The following is a 14969-nucleotide window of genomic DNA, read 5'->3' as shown; positions in this document are numbered from 1 at the left end:
TTTATTTCATTGTGGATTTTTAAAATTTAATTCTATTAAATTAATTTTAGTCCTTAGTTTGATTATTTTTTGCAGTCTAGTCTTGTCTTTTTGGGTACAGTTCCTTCTTTTTGTTCTAGAGTTTTTGTGTGTGCTGTTGTTATTAATATGAGATCTCTCCAGTTTTTTGAGTAGGTATTTAGTGCTATGAACTTTCCTCTTAGAACTGCCTTCGTTGTGATCTATATGTTTGGGTATTTTGTATATTAATCTTCATTCAATTCTAAAAAGTCTTTCATTTCTTTCTTAATTTGTATCTTGACCCAATTTCCATTTAGTAGTGAGTTGTTCAGTTTCTGTGTATTTGTAAGCTTCCTGTTGTTTTTGTTGTTGTTGATAGCCAGTTTTAATTCATGGTAGTCAAATAAAATTCAAGATGTTATTTCAGTTTTCTTATGTCTATTGAGACTTGCTTTGTGTCCAAGCATGTGGTCAATTTTGGTGAAAGTTCCCTGAGATGCTGAGAAAGAGATATATTGTTTTATGTGAAATGTTCTATAAGTATTTGTTAGGTCCATTTGGTTTATAACATTAGTTAGCTCCAGTATTTCTCTATTTAATCTTTGTCTTGATAGCCTGTGTATTGGTGAGAATTGGATATTGAAGTCTCCTACTATCAGTGGATGAGGTCCATGTGGGATTTAACCTGTAGTAGTATTTATTTTACAAAAGAGGGTACCCTTGTGTTTTGGGCACAGATGTTAAGAATTGAAATGTCATCTTGGTAGATTTTTTTTATGATCATGGAGTGTCCTTCCCTCTCTTTTCTGATTAGTTTTGGTATGAAATAATTTTGTCAGATAACCAAATGAATACACCAACATGTTTTTAGGTCCATTTGCTTGGAGTATCTTTGTCCATTCTTTTACCTTGAGGTGATGTCTATCCTTGACGATAAGGTATGTTTCTTGGATGCAGCAGAAGGATGGATACTGTCCTCACATCCATTCTGTTGGCCTGTTTCTTTTTATTGAGGAATTGACCCCATTGATGTTGAGAAATGTCAATGGACAGTGTTTATTAATTCATGTTTTTTTCATTGTGTGTGTGTGTGTGTTTCCTTTCTTTTTTATTTTTTATTCTGCGATATTTTATGACTTGTGTTGTCTTTGGTGTGGTTAATCTCTGTAGGTTAGTGTTTTCCTTCTGGTGCCTTCTATAAGACTGGTTTTGTAGGTCGATATTGATAGATTCACAACATGCCCCCATGGTTGGGCATGTCTGGTGGACCTAGACACTTCCACCTAGCCAGTTCCAGATCAAAATAGCCATTTCCAGGTCAAGGCATCTCCGTGACCAGGACCCCATGGCTTTGCATGGTTGCATAAGAGCCTGCAACGCAACCATGTGATCTACGTGCATTCATGGAGTAGCCACATGGACCTGTGTACACCTGCGCGACCCAGCCTTTATAAGCCAGCGCCATATCCCAGCTTCCTTCTTCTTCTCCATGCACTTGTCTCTTCCTCAGGTCTGAGCACACTTGTCTGTCTCTCTTATCTTAATAAAACTGTTGTTAGTGGATTCTGTCCTGTTTTGTGACATTTCCTCGCAGGGTAAGAGCACCGCCAAATAACTAACAGATATTGTTCAGATTTAGCTTTATCATGTAATATCTTATTTTCATCATCTATTGTGTGCTGTGGGATGTTCTATATTCCTGTGGGAGCCCATTCTTGGGTTCCTCGTGGCTTTACCCAGCATAGAGGATGATTAGGACCACAAGCCTGAGTGCAGATGTCTGAGATGGTCTGCACTTGGCTGTGCTGGGGAATGGTCTATATGTCAAATTGCTCTGATTGGTCAATAAATAAAACCTGATTGGCCGTGGCTAGGTAGGAAGTATAGGGGGGACTAACAGAGAGGAGAAATAAAAGAACAGGAAGGCAGAAGGAGTCACTGCCAGCCGCCGCCAGGACAAGCAGAATGAAAAGATGCCGGTAAGCCACAAGCCGTGTGGTAGGGTATAGATTTGTGGAAATGGATTAATTTAAGTTATAAGAACAGTTAGCAAGAAGCCTGCCACGGCCATACAGTTTGTAAGCAATATAAGTCTCTGTGTTTACTTGGTTGGGTCTGAGCAGCTGTGGGACTAGCAGGTGACAAAGATTTGTCCTTACCGTGGGCAAGGCAGGAAAACTCTAGCTACAATTGTGATTGGAAGTTTTGTTGGATATAGCAGTCTTGGTTAGCATCTATGTCTCCTAGGGTCTGTAGAACATCTGACTAGCCCTTCTGGCTTTTAGAATCTCCATTGAAAAGTCAGATGTTATTCTAAAAGGACAGGGTATATATATTACATTTTGCCTTGCAGTCTTTAATATTCTTTCTTTGCTCTGTATGCTTAATATTTTGATTATTAAGTGCCAAGGGGAATCTCTTTTCAGGTCCAGTCTATTTGGTATTCTGTATGCTTCTTGTAGCTTTATAGGCATCCCCTTCTTTGGGTTAAGGAAATTTTCTTTTACAATTTTTTTAAAATATTTTCTGGACCTTTGACCTGTGTTTCCTCTCTTTCCTCTATTCCTGTTATCATTAGATTTAATCTTTTCATATCTTCCCAGATTTCCTGAATGCTTTGTGACTATAGATATAGATATAGATAGATAGATAGAGTGATAGATAGATTTAGATTTAACATTTTCTTTTACCAAAGAATCCATTTCCTCCTTAGTGCCTGAGATTCTGTCTCCCATCTCTTTTATTTTGATGGTTTGGCTTGCCCCTGAGGTTGTTTGATTTCTAAATTTTTTATCTCCATATTTCCCTCAGTTTGGATTTTCCTTATTGATTTTATTTCCACTTTCAGGTCTTGAACTGTTTCATTTATTTTCTTCCCCTATCTGTGTTTTCATAGATCTGTAAGGGATTTATTCATTTCTTCCTAAGGACTTCTACTATGTTCATAGATGCTATCTTAAGGTATTTTCTTGTGCTTCAGCTATGTTGTGATACTCAGTGCATACTCTTGTAGGGTTGCTGGGCTGTAGTATAAAGATAACAGAATTTTCCCAAGGCCTGCCCTGTGAAAATTCCTCCCGGAGTCCTGAGGAAGACACTGCATTCGGTGTGGGGCATCTGAGGGAAAGGAATCTACCTACACTATGCTCTTTGTTCATTTACTTTATTCCTTCATGACAAAATTCTATCTATACAGCTTCAGTTCCATCCTGAGTCTCTGTCCCCTCATGGGCCTGGTAATAACTAAGCCCTTATGCTTTTGGTCTCATCTTTGTCCTCTGTTACTTAGTCCTCCATCTATGCTCCCTGGCTCCTTACCCCTGGCCCTGTTAAACTCTACAATAGATCAGCCTTACCCTCTACAGAATCTCTGTCTTCCTCTCTTCTCTCTGGCCATGGGGTTCTGTGCCTGCCACCATATTTCTGCCCAGTTCTCTTGGGACCTGTCTATATCTTTCCCAAGACAGCAACACCTTCATGTTTACAATACAACATAAGAATTGCAAGGTCCCCACCAGAAGCTTCGTGGCAACTTCATTTGCAACCCAAAAATGGGAGAGAATAAGGGTGGCACTAGATGGGAGCTGGAATAAATCAGAGAAGGAATTTATGTGCTAGAAATATATCCATACTGTGGTTAGGTGAAATCATTACGATTCTATCATAAATGTGCTCAAACTACAAACTTACAGGTGATAGGTAAAGAAATCTATAAGTCACTAAAAATAAAACTGCCACTATTTTTCTCTGCTACCAGTTTTCTGACAGGGCAAGGGAGGAGTACTGTTAGCTAGTCAATCTGCATCACAGCTTGAAGCACCTGGTGAGAGGAAACCCCTTTGATCTAAGAAGTTGCTCTGGGGCAATGAGAAAGAGAGGGAAGATCTGAACTTGATTTGCATAAGAAGCAAAGCTATGCATCTACAGCCTGCTTGTCTCCTAGCTGGTGTGGGAAGAGTTAGTTACCTAGAGGTTCAGCAGGTCTGAGAAGCTGAACTGTTTGCCAAGTGCTCTGAGAGTATTTGGGCATACAAGAATTTCATAGCAGAAGACAGCTAAAATATTAAAAACTGGATAACACCAAATATTCTGTGATAAATGGCTTCCACTAGAAAAATTCCTTGAAATTTCTAGGTATAGCTTTTGAAAGGGTATACAGCTCTGGTGGCTGGTGCTGGTTACTGCGGCACTGGTTTGGTCAGAGGTGGAAAGGCACAGTCAGGACAGAACCCAGTGGTACCTTTTAGAGCTTCATTAGGAGAAGGAGAGAGGGGGGAGGGAGGGAGGGAGGGAGCGAGGGAGGGAGGGAGGGAGGGAGGGAGCGAGGGAGGGAGAGATTTAGAGAATGCTTGGGGGTGCATGGCTAGGACACAGTTGCCCACTGATGACCTAATAAGGTGCCAGACGAGACCCTGAGCTGTGCATATACAGAATCCTTACAGCTTTAATATCCAGCTGAATCTCTATAATATATTCTTGTGGCCCACAAGAGTAGTGGAGACATATTGTCCTGGCTTCTATTGATTGTGTTTTTAGGCTGGCATCTAGGCATCTGGGGTTGGGAATATTGTAATTCTAGTTGCTGATATATGGTCTTGTCTTTGTTGGGTGGGTCTTTTTGTTCCTTGGTTTCTGTTGCCCCTCTGTATCTTAGGAAAGTGTGGTGGCACTGTGTGTTGCCTGGTAGGAAATTCTTCTGACATGTGTGGGCACTGAGGGTTCCGGGTAAAATATGCTTCTAGATATTGGGAGCTAACACTTTGGAATGGTGATGGACTATGAGGATGGCTTAGGGAGTCCACAAGGGGAAGGAAAGCAAATCAGGGTGTTCTACTTGTATCTGCTTAGTCCTCTTGGAGTGGGTACAGAGAGTGACTAGAGGCCACAACAGGTAGCCTACTAAAGAGGTGGGGATGGTACTTGGAGGTTGGATATGGAGAAAAGGAGGAAGGGTGAAGGTCTAAAGCTTACTCAGCTGTTTTGCTGGCCTACTTGCTACTCTGGCATGCTTGGTTAGAGAATTCTTAGAGAATGCCTGCTGAATTTGGGGGGTGGGATAACAGGGTGAGTAAGAAGAAATATTAGAGCATATCTGCATGATCTGCTGGAGATAGGGGCAGAAAGGAGGGAGAGGCTTAACAGGTGGTCTGCTACAGAGATGAGGTTAAGAATGTGGGATTGGAGTTAGGAAGGAAGGAGGGGAAGGTGAAGATCCCCAGTTAAGCTACCTGTTTCCCTGGTTGAAGTGGCCTGCAGATTCTCAAGGAAAACCTGCTGGAGTTGGGCACTGGGATAATAGGACGAGTGAGGAAGAAAAGTTGGAGGGGAAGATCTGTGTGATCTGCTGGAGACAGGGACAGGAAGGGAGACCATTGCAGGTTATCTGTTACAGAGCTGGGGATGAACCTGAGTATTGAATTTGGAGGATAAGAAAAAGAGGTGAAGATGTGCCGTTAGCTAATTCTTTTTCAGGCTAGGGTGGCTAGTAGGGACCCTGCTGGTGTTGGAGGCTGGAATAATGGGATGAGGGGGTAGGGAAGGTTGGAGGAGGTCTATGCAATTTATTGAAAATTAGGATCAGAGAGGAAGGGGAGACCACGGCATGGATTTTGCTACAGAGCTGAGGACTAGTCTGGGGGATTGAATTTGGAGGAGAGAATGGATAGGTGAATATCTGTTGTTAGTTTACTTGCTCCCCTGGATGGAGTGGACTGCCAGTATCTTCTTTAGTAGTTACGCAAAGTTTTCTTTTGTATATTTATTAAGGAGAGGAAGCGCTGAGGTGCCCCACCATAGGAAACATACAGTCTTTCAATCTGCTTTCACTTATATACAAAAGCAACATAGAGCTTCTAGAACACCTGTAATTTCAGTCTAATTTTTACCCATGAACCCTTCTGTAAACTTTCCTAGTCATTATAACAGTATTATAAGGATACTCATCTATGTTCATATATTATGGATATGTACACAGATGTAATTTCAGTTTTATATATAAATTTAAAGGATATGATGCCTTAGAAGATCATAGGTAAGATTTAGATTTTTCTATCACATAAAAAAAGCAATTCTCTTATTGAAGACAAATTTGTTTTTGTTAAGGCCACATGACCTCTGGCCCTGGTATGATCAGACATTGAATTTTTAATCAATGGTGAAAAGATAAACGACACTGGTTGTTCGGTGGAAGAGTCACCAGCCATGGTTACCAGAGTTAGAATGGGCTTTATTAGAAAGAAGAGGGGATAGGACAGGAGAGGCCAGGTCTGGCAGAAAGAGAGACAGAGAGGTTCGGGGGGGGGGGGGGGGGGGCATGGCACCACCTTATAAAGGCCAGGTCGCACCTGCACACAGGCCCATGTGCAGAGATCACGTGGTTATGTCCTCGAGACTACGTGACCAAGTGACCAAGGGCATGGTTGGAATTCCTATCAAATGAAATGTAAATAAAATTGAATTTTATGGTAATTTTGTTTTCTACATCTCCAATCATGATTGTTATAAAACACTCCAAGACAGAGACTTTATTGTTTTATGAAATGTGCATTAATAATGATGGCTTTTTTCATATTAGTTAGCTGTGTGTTTGCTATAAAATTCAGTATATAAAAGTTGTTATTTTTTTTCTTGCATGATCTTCTTAAGTTCAGTATGTAATTTTTTTCTCACATGGTGTTCTTAAGTTTCATTACCTCAAGTGAAGAAGGTGGGGTTGATATTTCAGTTAGGATAATTTGGTAGTATCAGCTTTGAAGGAAGAGACCTTAGTAGCAAATAAAGTCTGTCTCAACAGATTACAATCAAGATAGCGAAATGTTTCTCTGGGTTTTTGGCTGTATTAGAAACTTGAGGACTGTCTTTGGAAAGACTGAGATGTAAAATGTAGAGTTCTTTTTAGATGCTATCAATGTCTTCATCATCAGCTCCAGTGTCATCAAACTGAATTTCTCCATCATCTCCATGAGCACATGTATTGGTTTCATTGATTTGGGCACAATGGAAGCTCACAATATGCCTTCAGAACCCTAGCTTCAGCTGTGTTGTGTTTCAGAATTGCATAGACGTTGTTATCTTGCTACTCTCATAGGCCTGCCAATAGCATGTCTGAAGTATTTATACCCCTAACACATTGTATCTGATTATCGTTTCCTAACATTTTGAGGACCTGAGTGCTTATATTCTTGGACACTTGAGCACCAGCTCTCGCTTTTCAGATTTGTTCTCAGACCTTCCTCCAGATTTGTTTTTATCTCTTTTTCATTTATTCTTGAGCATGGTGGCAAAGACTGGCTGGCAGCACGTGGGGCTGTCCTGCTGGCTGTGGGACAGCAGCAGATATAAACGTGGATGCTAAGCGAAATGCAGAATGAAGGTGGAAGAACATTGCTCTGGAGAAGCTGGTCACCCCTGTTCCCAAGAGCCCCCAACACCTGTGGTTGGCAGTGGCAAATAATCTATTATTTTTATGTCCTGTGAACAAATTATTCCAACTTGTACTTTATACTTTTCTTTTTTTAAGATTTATTTATTTATTATGTATACAATGTTCTGCCTGCATGTTTGCCTGCAGGCCAGAAGAGGGCGCCAGATCTCATTACAGATGATGGTTTTGAGCACCATGTGGTTGCTGGGAATTGAACTCAGGACCTCTGGAAGAGCAGTCACTGCTCTTAACCATTGAGCCATCTCTCCAGCCCCTATACTTTTCTTTTCTGTATTTTATACTTTTTAATAGTCCAAAATTTCTTATTTTTCACCCAGTCAAACTTTCTTAATTTTTACCATATTCGTGTGTACATTTATATTCTTACAAGGCTGGTACCTTTTATAAATTTTGAACAACTTATATACCATCATATGGTTGACCTAATTTTATAATTTCTATGTAAAGGTCATATATAAGTCTTGGTAAACTATTCCTAAATTTTTGTGACCTTTGAATTAAAATTATGCACTCCCCTCTAAATTTGAAAAATTATTTCTGTAAAATGACATAAAATATTTTCTCATTGTTATTTGAGACTCACAATATCTGCAGATATGCTTTCTCATTATATCCTGAGAATTTCACGCTATTTTCTCCCTTAGACATGCAAATGGTTTTACTGTAAACTTCATTTTGAGTTTCATATTTATTTTTTAAGTATCATATGGTGGTGTGTCATTATAAAATAAAATGCTTTTTCTAAGGATTACTTTAAATCTTTTGAGAAATTTTTCCTATTACTCTGAATTTTCTAATATTACATCATCAGTATTTTCCATATTAAAAAAAATTTCCCAAAACACTACCCCAGCCTAAGGGCCCAAGACACATAAGTGCTGCCCTGGCCTCTCAGCCCAAGGTGGGCATGTGCCTCTACAACAAATATGTGATGGAGGGCGGCGGGGAGAAAAATGGAGCAGAGAATGCGCTTAGGAAAGGGATGAAACATCGACATGATGGCAATGACAGATGAGAGGGTTGAAGTCTACATACCGTCATCTCCCAGTAGGGTCAGGGGGATGGTGTACAACAGCCTGTAGCTTATGCAGCTGCACACTCGCCCTGAATCTGCCACCCAGCTACAGGATCACCCTGGCTCTGGACAATGATGAGGCCCGAGATGAAGTAAAGTTCACTTTCTGGACTGGACCTCCACGAAGGACCACCTTGGTCCGTGGTGCTTCCAGAGGCCATGTTGAGATCCATGTGGACATATATAGTCTGTGTTTCTGTCTAATGCCTTGGTGATGTCCTCGGGATATGCTGTCTCAGGAAGCCAAGCTGGTATAAGTGGCATGTGTAACCATCTGAGACCATGTTGAGGCCGATGGTCTTTGCAGCCACTGAGGGCTATTAGTGCATTAATGGTCCTGATATGGCCAAGGGCCTTGTTGATATCTGTTGCCCGTGGTACCGCTAAAATCCACGCAGATGCCCGTGATCAGGGCTGCCACCTGAAGCCATGAGATGAAAGGGCTGGGTCTACCCTCATGGGAGAGCTTTCCCTTCACAGCTCACAGCCTTTCAATGCAAGAGGTGATGTAGTGCAGGAGAGCTAGCCCTGACTCGATCCTTCCACTGCACAAAATAATTAAAAATAATAATAATTTCCCCCAAGATCATTTTCAGTGCTTTTACCTACAATAATAACACAAGAAAAAAAAATAAGAAGGAATAGGTCAAGTATATAGACTATGCTGAAATAAGAAATCCTTTTAAACAGTCCTGTGGTGGAGGCAACACTACACACTACAAAACAAGAACATATGAAAAATGAAAAAAAAAAAATGTACATTTATATTGATGACTGTACAACTCCAGCACAGTTCATGAAACTAGCATTATTCAATATTTAAACTCATAAAAAGAAGTTAATAAAAATCAGAAAACCCTAGGAAAATAAAACAATTATATGGCATGAAGATTTGTATGCAGATATCACACTAATATATTCAGCTTATTCATTAATTTTGATGCTTTCATAATTTTGAATATACTTCAGCAAAATAAAACAAAAGTAAAGACATGTGTAACAACTTGATACACTACCACAAAATGTTAAAAAAAAAAAAAAAAAGATATGAAACTCAAAATGAACCTCACAGCAAAATGCTTGGCATGTCTAAGGGAGAAAATAGGATGAAAGTTCCAGGATATAATGAGAGAATATGAGTGTCCACAGACACTGAAAGACTCAAATTATTATGAGAAAATATTTTATGTCATTTCATAGAAATCATTTTTCAAACATAGAGGAAAATGCATAGTTTAATTTAGATATAAAATTTTGAAATAAGTCACATAAATATGAACTAATTAGACAAGCATAAATGATATTGACCAAAAATTTATTAGGACAGCTGTGGAAACAGTTTTTAATCAATTTAATATGTATTTAATTTGGTAGTAATGCATTTGATTATAGTTTTTAAATTATGTAATATCTAGATATGACACTATTGTTTTATAGAATAAAAAATGAAAATATAGTATATATGAATCACTAAAAGTAAAAAATAAAATTTAATATCCAAAATTTTGAGATACCTTTGATTGAGCTGTTTCATAAATTATTGATAATGTTGCTTTTAGTTGATTCCACAGTTTTGAGGGAAACTGAAAGTCAATGTCAAGGTATTTTTCTCAGCAATGTCTTCTTCAAAGCATTTTTTACCTCTGTATTTCTTAAACTATAAATCAGAGGATTCAGCATTGGGATGATAAGTGTATAGAACACGGCCACGATCTTATTTTTCTCTGGTGAGGAGATGGACCCAGGCTGGGCATACATGAAGAACACAGTTCCATAGAATAAGCTCACCACTGTGATATGAGAACCACAAGTGGAGAAGGTCTTACTCCTGCCATGGGTGGAGGGGATCTTCAGGACAGTGGAAAGGATGTACCCATAGGAGACCAGAATGATGGTTGTGGTGGAGATGATGATGAGAGCAGAGAGAATGAACAGTACGATCTCATTCACAAAGGTGTCAACACATGAGATCTTAATCAGAGCTGGGACATCACAGAAAAAGTGGTCCAGCCTGTTTTCTCCACAGAAACGCAAGCTGAAGGTGAATCCTGTTTGTATCATCGAGTTTATACATCCACAGATATAGGAGCCAGCCACCAAACGAATACAAGCTGGCCGAGACATGCGTACAGTGTAAAGGAAAGGTGAGCAAATGGCTGAGAAGCGGTCATATGCCATCACGGCCAGAAGAAAACCTTCTGTCCCAACAAAAAGAGCAAAGAAAAAGAACTGTGTTGCACATTCATTGTATGAAATTTTCTTTTCCTTGGAGAAAAAAGTAGCTAGAGTTTTGGGTGCAATGACTGTGGAATAGCAGAGATCTAAATAGGATAAATTTTGGAGAAAGAAATACATAGGTGTATGAAGCCTGGAGTCTATTTTAATGACAATTAACATGCTGATATTTCCCAATACAATGATCAGATAGATAATCAGGAACAGTAAGAACAAGGGAACTCGTGCTTTTGGAGATACCCAGAATCCCAGTAGAATAAATTCTGTCAGCTCGGTGTCATTTCTGCTCTGCTCCAGTTTCATAACTGAGACCTATCTGAGAAAATAGATCACAGGGCACTGTGGTCAACTTGTGGTTCCTTTTGGGAAAAATGCTAATATATATTGATGAATTTTTAATAACTCATCTGACAAAATAGTTTTGTATTTGGATTAGCCAATTTAGTGTCAGAAATGAAGCCATTCATTAGCTCTAACATAATTAGCCTTGTTATAGGGTGAGAAATATGAGTAGGTAGAGGTAGGCACATTTTTGATTGGATGCGACCCAGCTATGTCATGACACTTAAAAGTTTTCAGTTTAAGTAACTCTAAGATGACTTCCAAACTTTCAGTACATCAAAGTCCTGTCCTGTAGAATGGGAGCTGCTAATAATACCTACTGTATGAGGCTGTTGTGAGGATTACATGAAACAGAGAATGACGCAACAGTATTTATAATGACCCCAACACATAAAATATTAGATAGTAGTCAAATACTTAAACATATACACATAAAATCCTTCAAAATTTAGAAAAGGGAAATTGGTTGAATTTACATCCCCACCACCAGATGCAGTTAATTTGATTCTTTTAACACAACAAATGAAGAAAAGAAACTATAAATATGAAAGAGAGCAAGGAGAGGTATCTGGGATACGTTGGAGGAAGGAAACATACATGGGTAATGATGTAATTACATTATAATCTAAAAAAATGAAAGAGATAAAAATATCATGTGTATGTAAAGACATTAGGACACAGGAAGTTACAGTTTCACAAGGTGGAGAAGTACCAGCCTGGAAGAATGTCATCCAAGTGAAAAATCACCCTTGCATAGTTAACCTCTGTTTTCTGTATCATTTATTGCTCATCTCTGAAGGCCAGGGGCTTCTTATTGGGAAGCCAAGCCCAGCATTCCTTTTCTTTTACTATTTTAGACATATAAATTATTTGTTTATATAAAAATGTCATGACTGACACTTATGATTAACTTCTCCAACTATAATTACTTTCTTTGCTCTGTAAATATTCACAAAACACAAAACAAATAGTTTTAAAGTCTGTATCTCACAGGCTCTGGTTTACTTCTTTAGTAAATAGAAACGCTTACTATTAAATAACAAAAAGTACTTGAATCAAAAATTAATGACAAAAATATCTGAAAAGTTAAATCTAAGTAGAAGAATAGACTTTATAATCCTAGGTACCTGACTGTCATATTTAATTTCAGATTGACAAAAGCAGTTCTTTCTCTTTGAGGAACTCAATGAACCTTTGAAGTTGAACATTTTTATTTCAAAATCCCATATAATTTATAAGCACAACAAAGACAGAAGAAATGAAAGTGGCTTAGCTTCTGCCATATTTTATGAAGGACAAAATATTTGTTCATTAAATCATGGTATTTTGGTTCATATAAATTTGGGTTATAATCCCTGCTCTTTCTGCCAATGGCTGAGTTATCTTAGGAACTTGGTTAAAACCCATATGTTTCTATTTTATTATCAGTAACTTGTGGATTAGAAAATTGACTCAATAGGTTGTCATAAGTATCACCCAAATTTACAAATAAAAATTAAGTAAAATGTTTAACCCCTGGAAACAATGGGAAGTACTGAATAAATAATTCATACTTGAGGGAATGAACTGAGAAACAGGAATTATTTGCTAAAGTAAAATAAGATCAGAAAAACTAAATTTTTAATTTTTGAAATCCAGGTCTAGCTACCTGAAAAGCCTCACTTTTTAAAAAGTTTATTGTGTTTTTTTAAAAGCCATATTTAGAAAAGTACAATAGTTAACAAATATATTCTGTCATTCATACAGATTCTTCAAGTATCAAACCACATGCACCAAGCAGACCTGTTTGTTTCCATGAATCACATGCCCTCACCTCATTAGCCTCAGAAGAGATTTCTACACTGGGTCTTCAGTCCAAACTTCAAGAATATCTTCTTCATAGTATCAAATATGAAACCAAAAGTACCTCCTACAACTGAAGTCCTTTGATACAGCTGCGTAATACTCTCAAACAAGGAAAGCAAATCAGAAATTTGTTGTATATACACATATATTTCTATATAAAATAAAATAAAATAAGCCCCAGAGGTCAATTAGGTCAGTGTTTGCTGTACTTTCTGAGACTCACTAGAGTCACCTGGGAAGTTGTTTTGCTTCTCTTTTTAATACTGATTCCTGGTCAACCCATAGAACACCCTAATTAATAGAATACTAATTAGTTAGTAGAGTACTAATTAATCTGAAATTGTGAAAAATATACATGGGAGATGAGTTTAGGGTTTGTTCATTTTCTGATTCCTATTGACTCTTTTAATTTCAGTTTCTATGAAAAAGTTCAGAGATAAGTAAAGTAGGCTACAGTGCTTCCAAGCAGAACAGATATTTCTGCATTTAAAATTAGTCATTGATTATAAAGAATCTTTGAAAGGATATTACATTATTTCACAAATACTGATTCTAGGAGTCCCTGTCTTTATCCAACAAAAACATAATAACTCTTACTCATTTCTCTTATTTCTGATGTCAGTACATCAGATTTTTGTTTTTACTATTTGTAACACATACCTAATATTGTTCATTGGATAAATACTTATTAAATAAATATTGATGCTTGATATAAAAAAAATAGACCTAATCCCATAATATGTATTTCTTAAGTGTTTTTATGATTCTTTTTGGTAATTTACACTTTATTTGTGTAGCTTTTTCTTGGCATTGAAAGGTTGTTAAAAATAACATGAAAATAGTAAATCTTTTTTTATATACAGTATTGGATCTTTATCTGGAATATTTGAAGAAACTTTTGAGTTATGAAATCCAAATAATTGAATACAAAATATTGTGTATTTAAATTACAGATAATTTTCTTATCTATGTCAATTTATAAAAATAAGTTTCAACCTAAAATAATTAGTAAAAAAAATGAGAAGTGATTTATCTACTAAGTCAAGAATAGTTAAACAATGAAACAACTGTGATTTTTCTTAAAATTTCTTAAAATTTTCCTTTAATATTCACTATATAGTCAATCAATATGATAATACATAGTACATAGCTTCACGTTGTATGTATGTTAGTATTTACTTCTAAAGTCATTACATATCCTGACAACAAATATCTAAAAATATAAAAGTTGGATGGGAGATTGCTTAGTGAATAAAGTACTTACTGAATTTGGATTCCCAGAAGTCACATAAAGCTGTATGCAATAGAATGTGCTTGTGATTTCAAAAGTCCTATGGCAAGATGTCTGTGAAGACAGAAGAATCTATGGAAGTTGTCAGGATACCTAGCCTGGTGTCCACAGTGGTAACAATAAAAATTCTTTCTCAGAAAAGATGGTAGGTGAAGAAAGACTGACAACCAATTTTCTATCTGATTTCTGTGACACACACACACCCATACTCCCCAATGCACATGTGTGCATGTACACACACACACACACACACACACACACACACACACACCACTAAGAAAGCTCTTTAGTATAGCATATAACATACTGAGAACTAGGACAAGTGATCTGAAGATCAATAAGCTATAGAGAATAAGAATATTCTTCAGAGAAAAAAAAAACTAGGACTATCTAACTCTGAACATACCCTACCCTTTAAATGTAATTTTTCATAATTATATTGATTTTATTTATCACAAATTTAGCCTAAAATTTAATCAGAAAACTTTAATGTTAGTGAGAAACAATGAATACACAATATTGCTCAAACTTACAGAAATCTTTAGCTAGCTAAATAGTAAGCCCAGAAGACCTAAAGAACAGAAATATGTATTCCTAATGTACAAAATAAAAAGTACTTTCATTTTAATTGAGAAATAAGAAGATATAGCATTTTGAACAATACTGTACTTCATTTGTTTAAGGTATATGAACAACTGGAAAAAGATGTATAATTTTGTAAGGAAAAAAACTACAAG

The 14969-nt window shown here is 37.2% G+C and overlaps 1 protein-coding gene and 1 pseudogene across 1 annotated transcript; both read right to left on the bottom strand.

The window, feature by feature from the left end:
* Window positions 1-6894: 6894 nt before the first annotated feature.
* Window positions 6895-7275, bottom strand: LOC114683519 (annotated as a pseudogene).
* A 2840-nt stretch (window positions 7276-10115) lies between these two features.
* LOC114683518 (olfactory receptor 12-like) lies at window positions 10116-11057 on the bottom strand. The gene has a single exon (XM_028857844.1). The coding sequence runs from the start codon at window positions 11055-11057 to the stop codon at window positions 10116-10118; it is 942 nt and encodes a 313-aa protein (XP_028713677.1).
* Window positions 11058-14969: the final 3912 nt, after the last annotated feature.

The sequence above is a fragment of the Peromyscus leucopus genome, chromosome 18, assembly GCF_004664715.2.
Source record: "Peromyscus leucopus breed LL Stock chromosome 18, UCI_PerLeu_2.1, whole genome shotgun sequence".
NCBI lineage: Eukaryota > Metazoa > Chordata > Mammalia > Rodentia > Cricetidae > Peromyscus > Peromyscus leucopus.
This window is presented reverse-complemented; position numbering and strand designations above follow the sequence as displayed.

Bases quoted from the DNA above. Each gene is read 5' to 3' on its own strand.
- LOC114683518 (XM_028857844.1), bottom strand. From the start codon at position 11,057: ATGAAACTGGAGCAGAGCAGAAATGACACCGAGCTGACAGAATTTATT.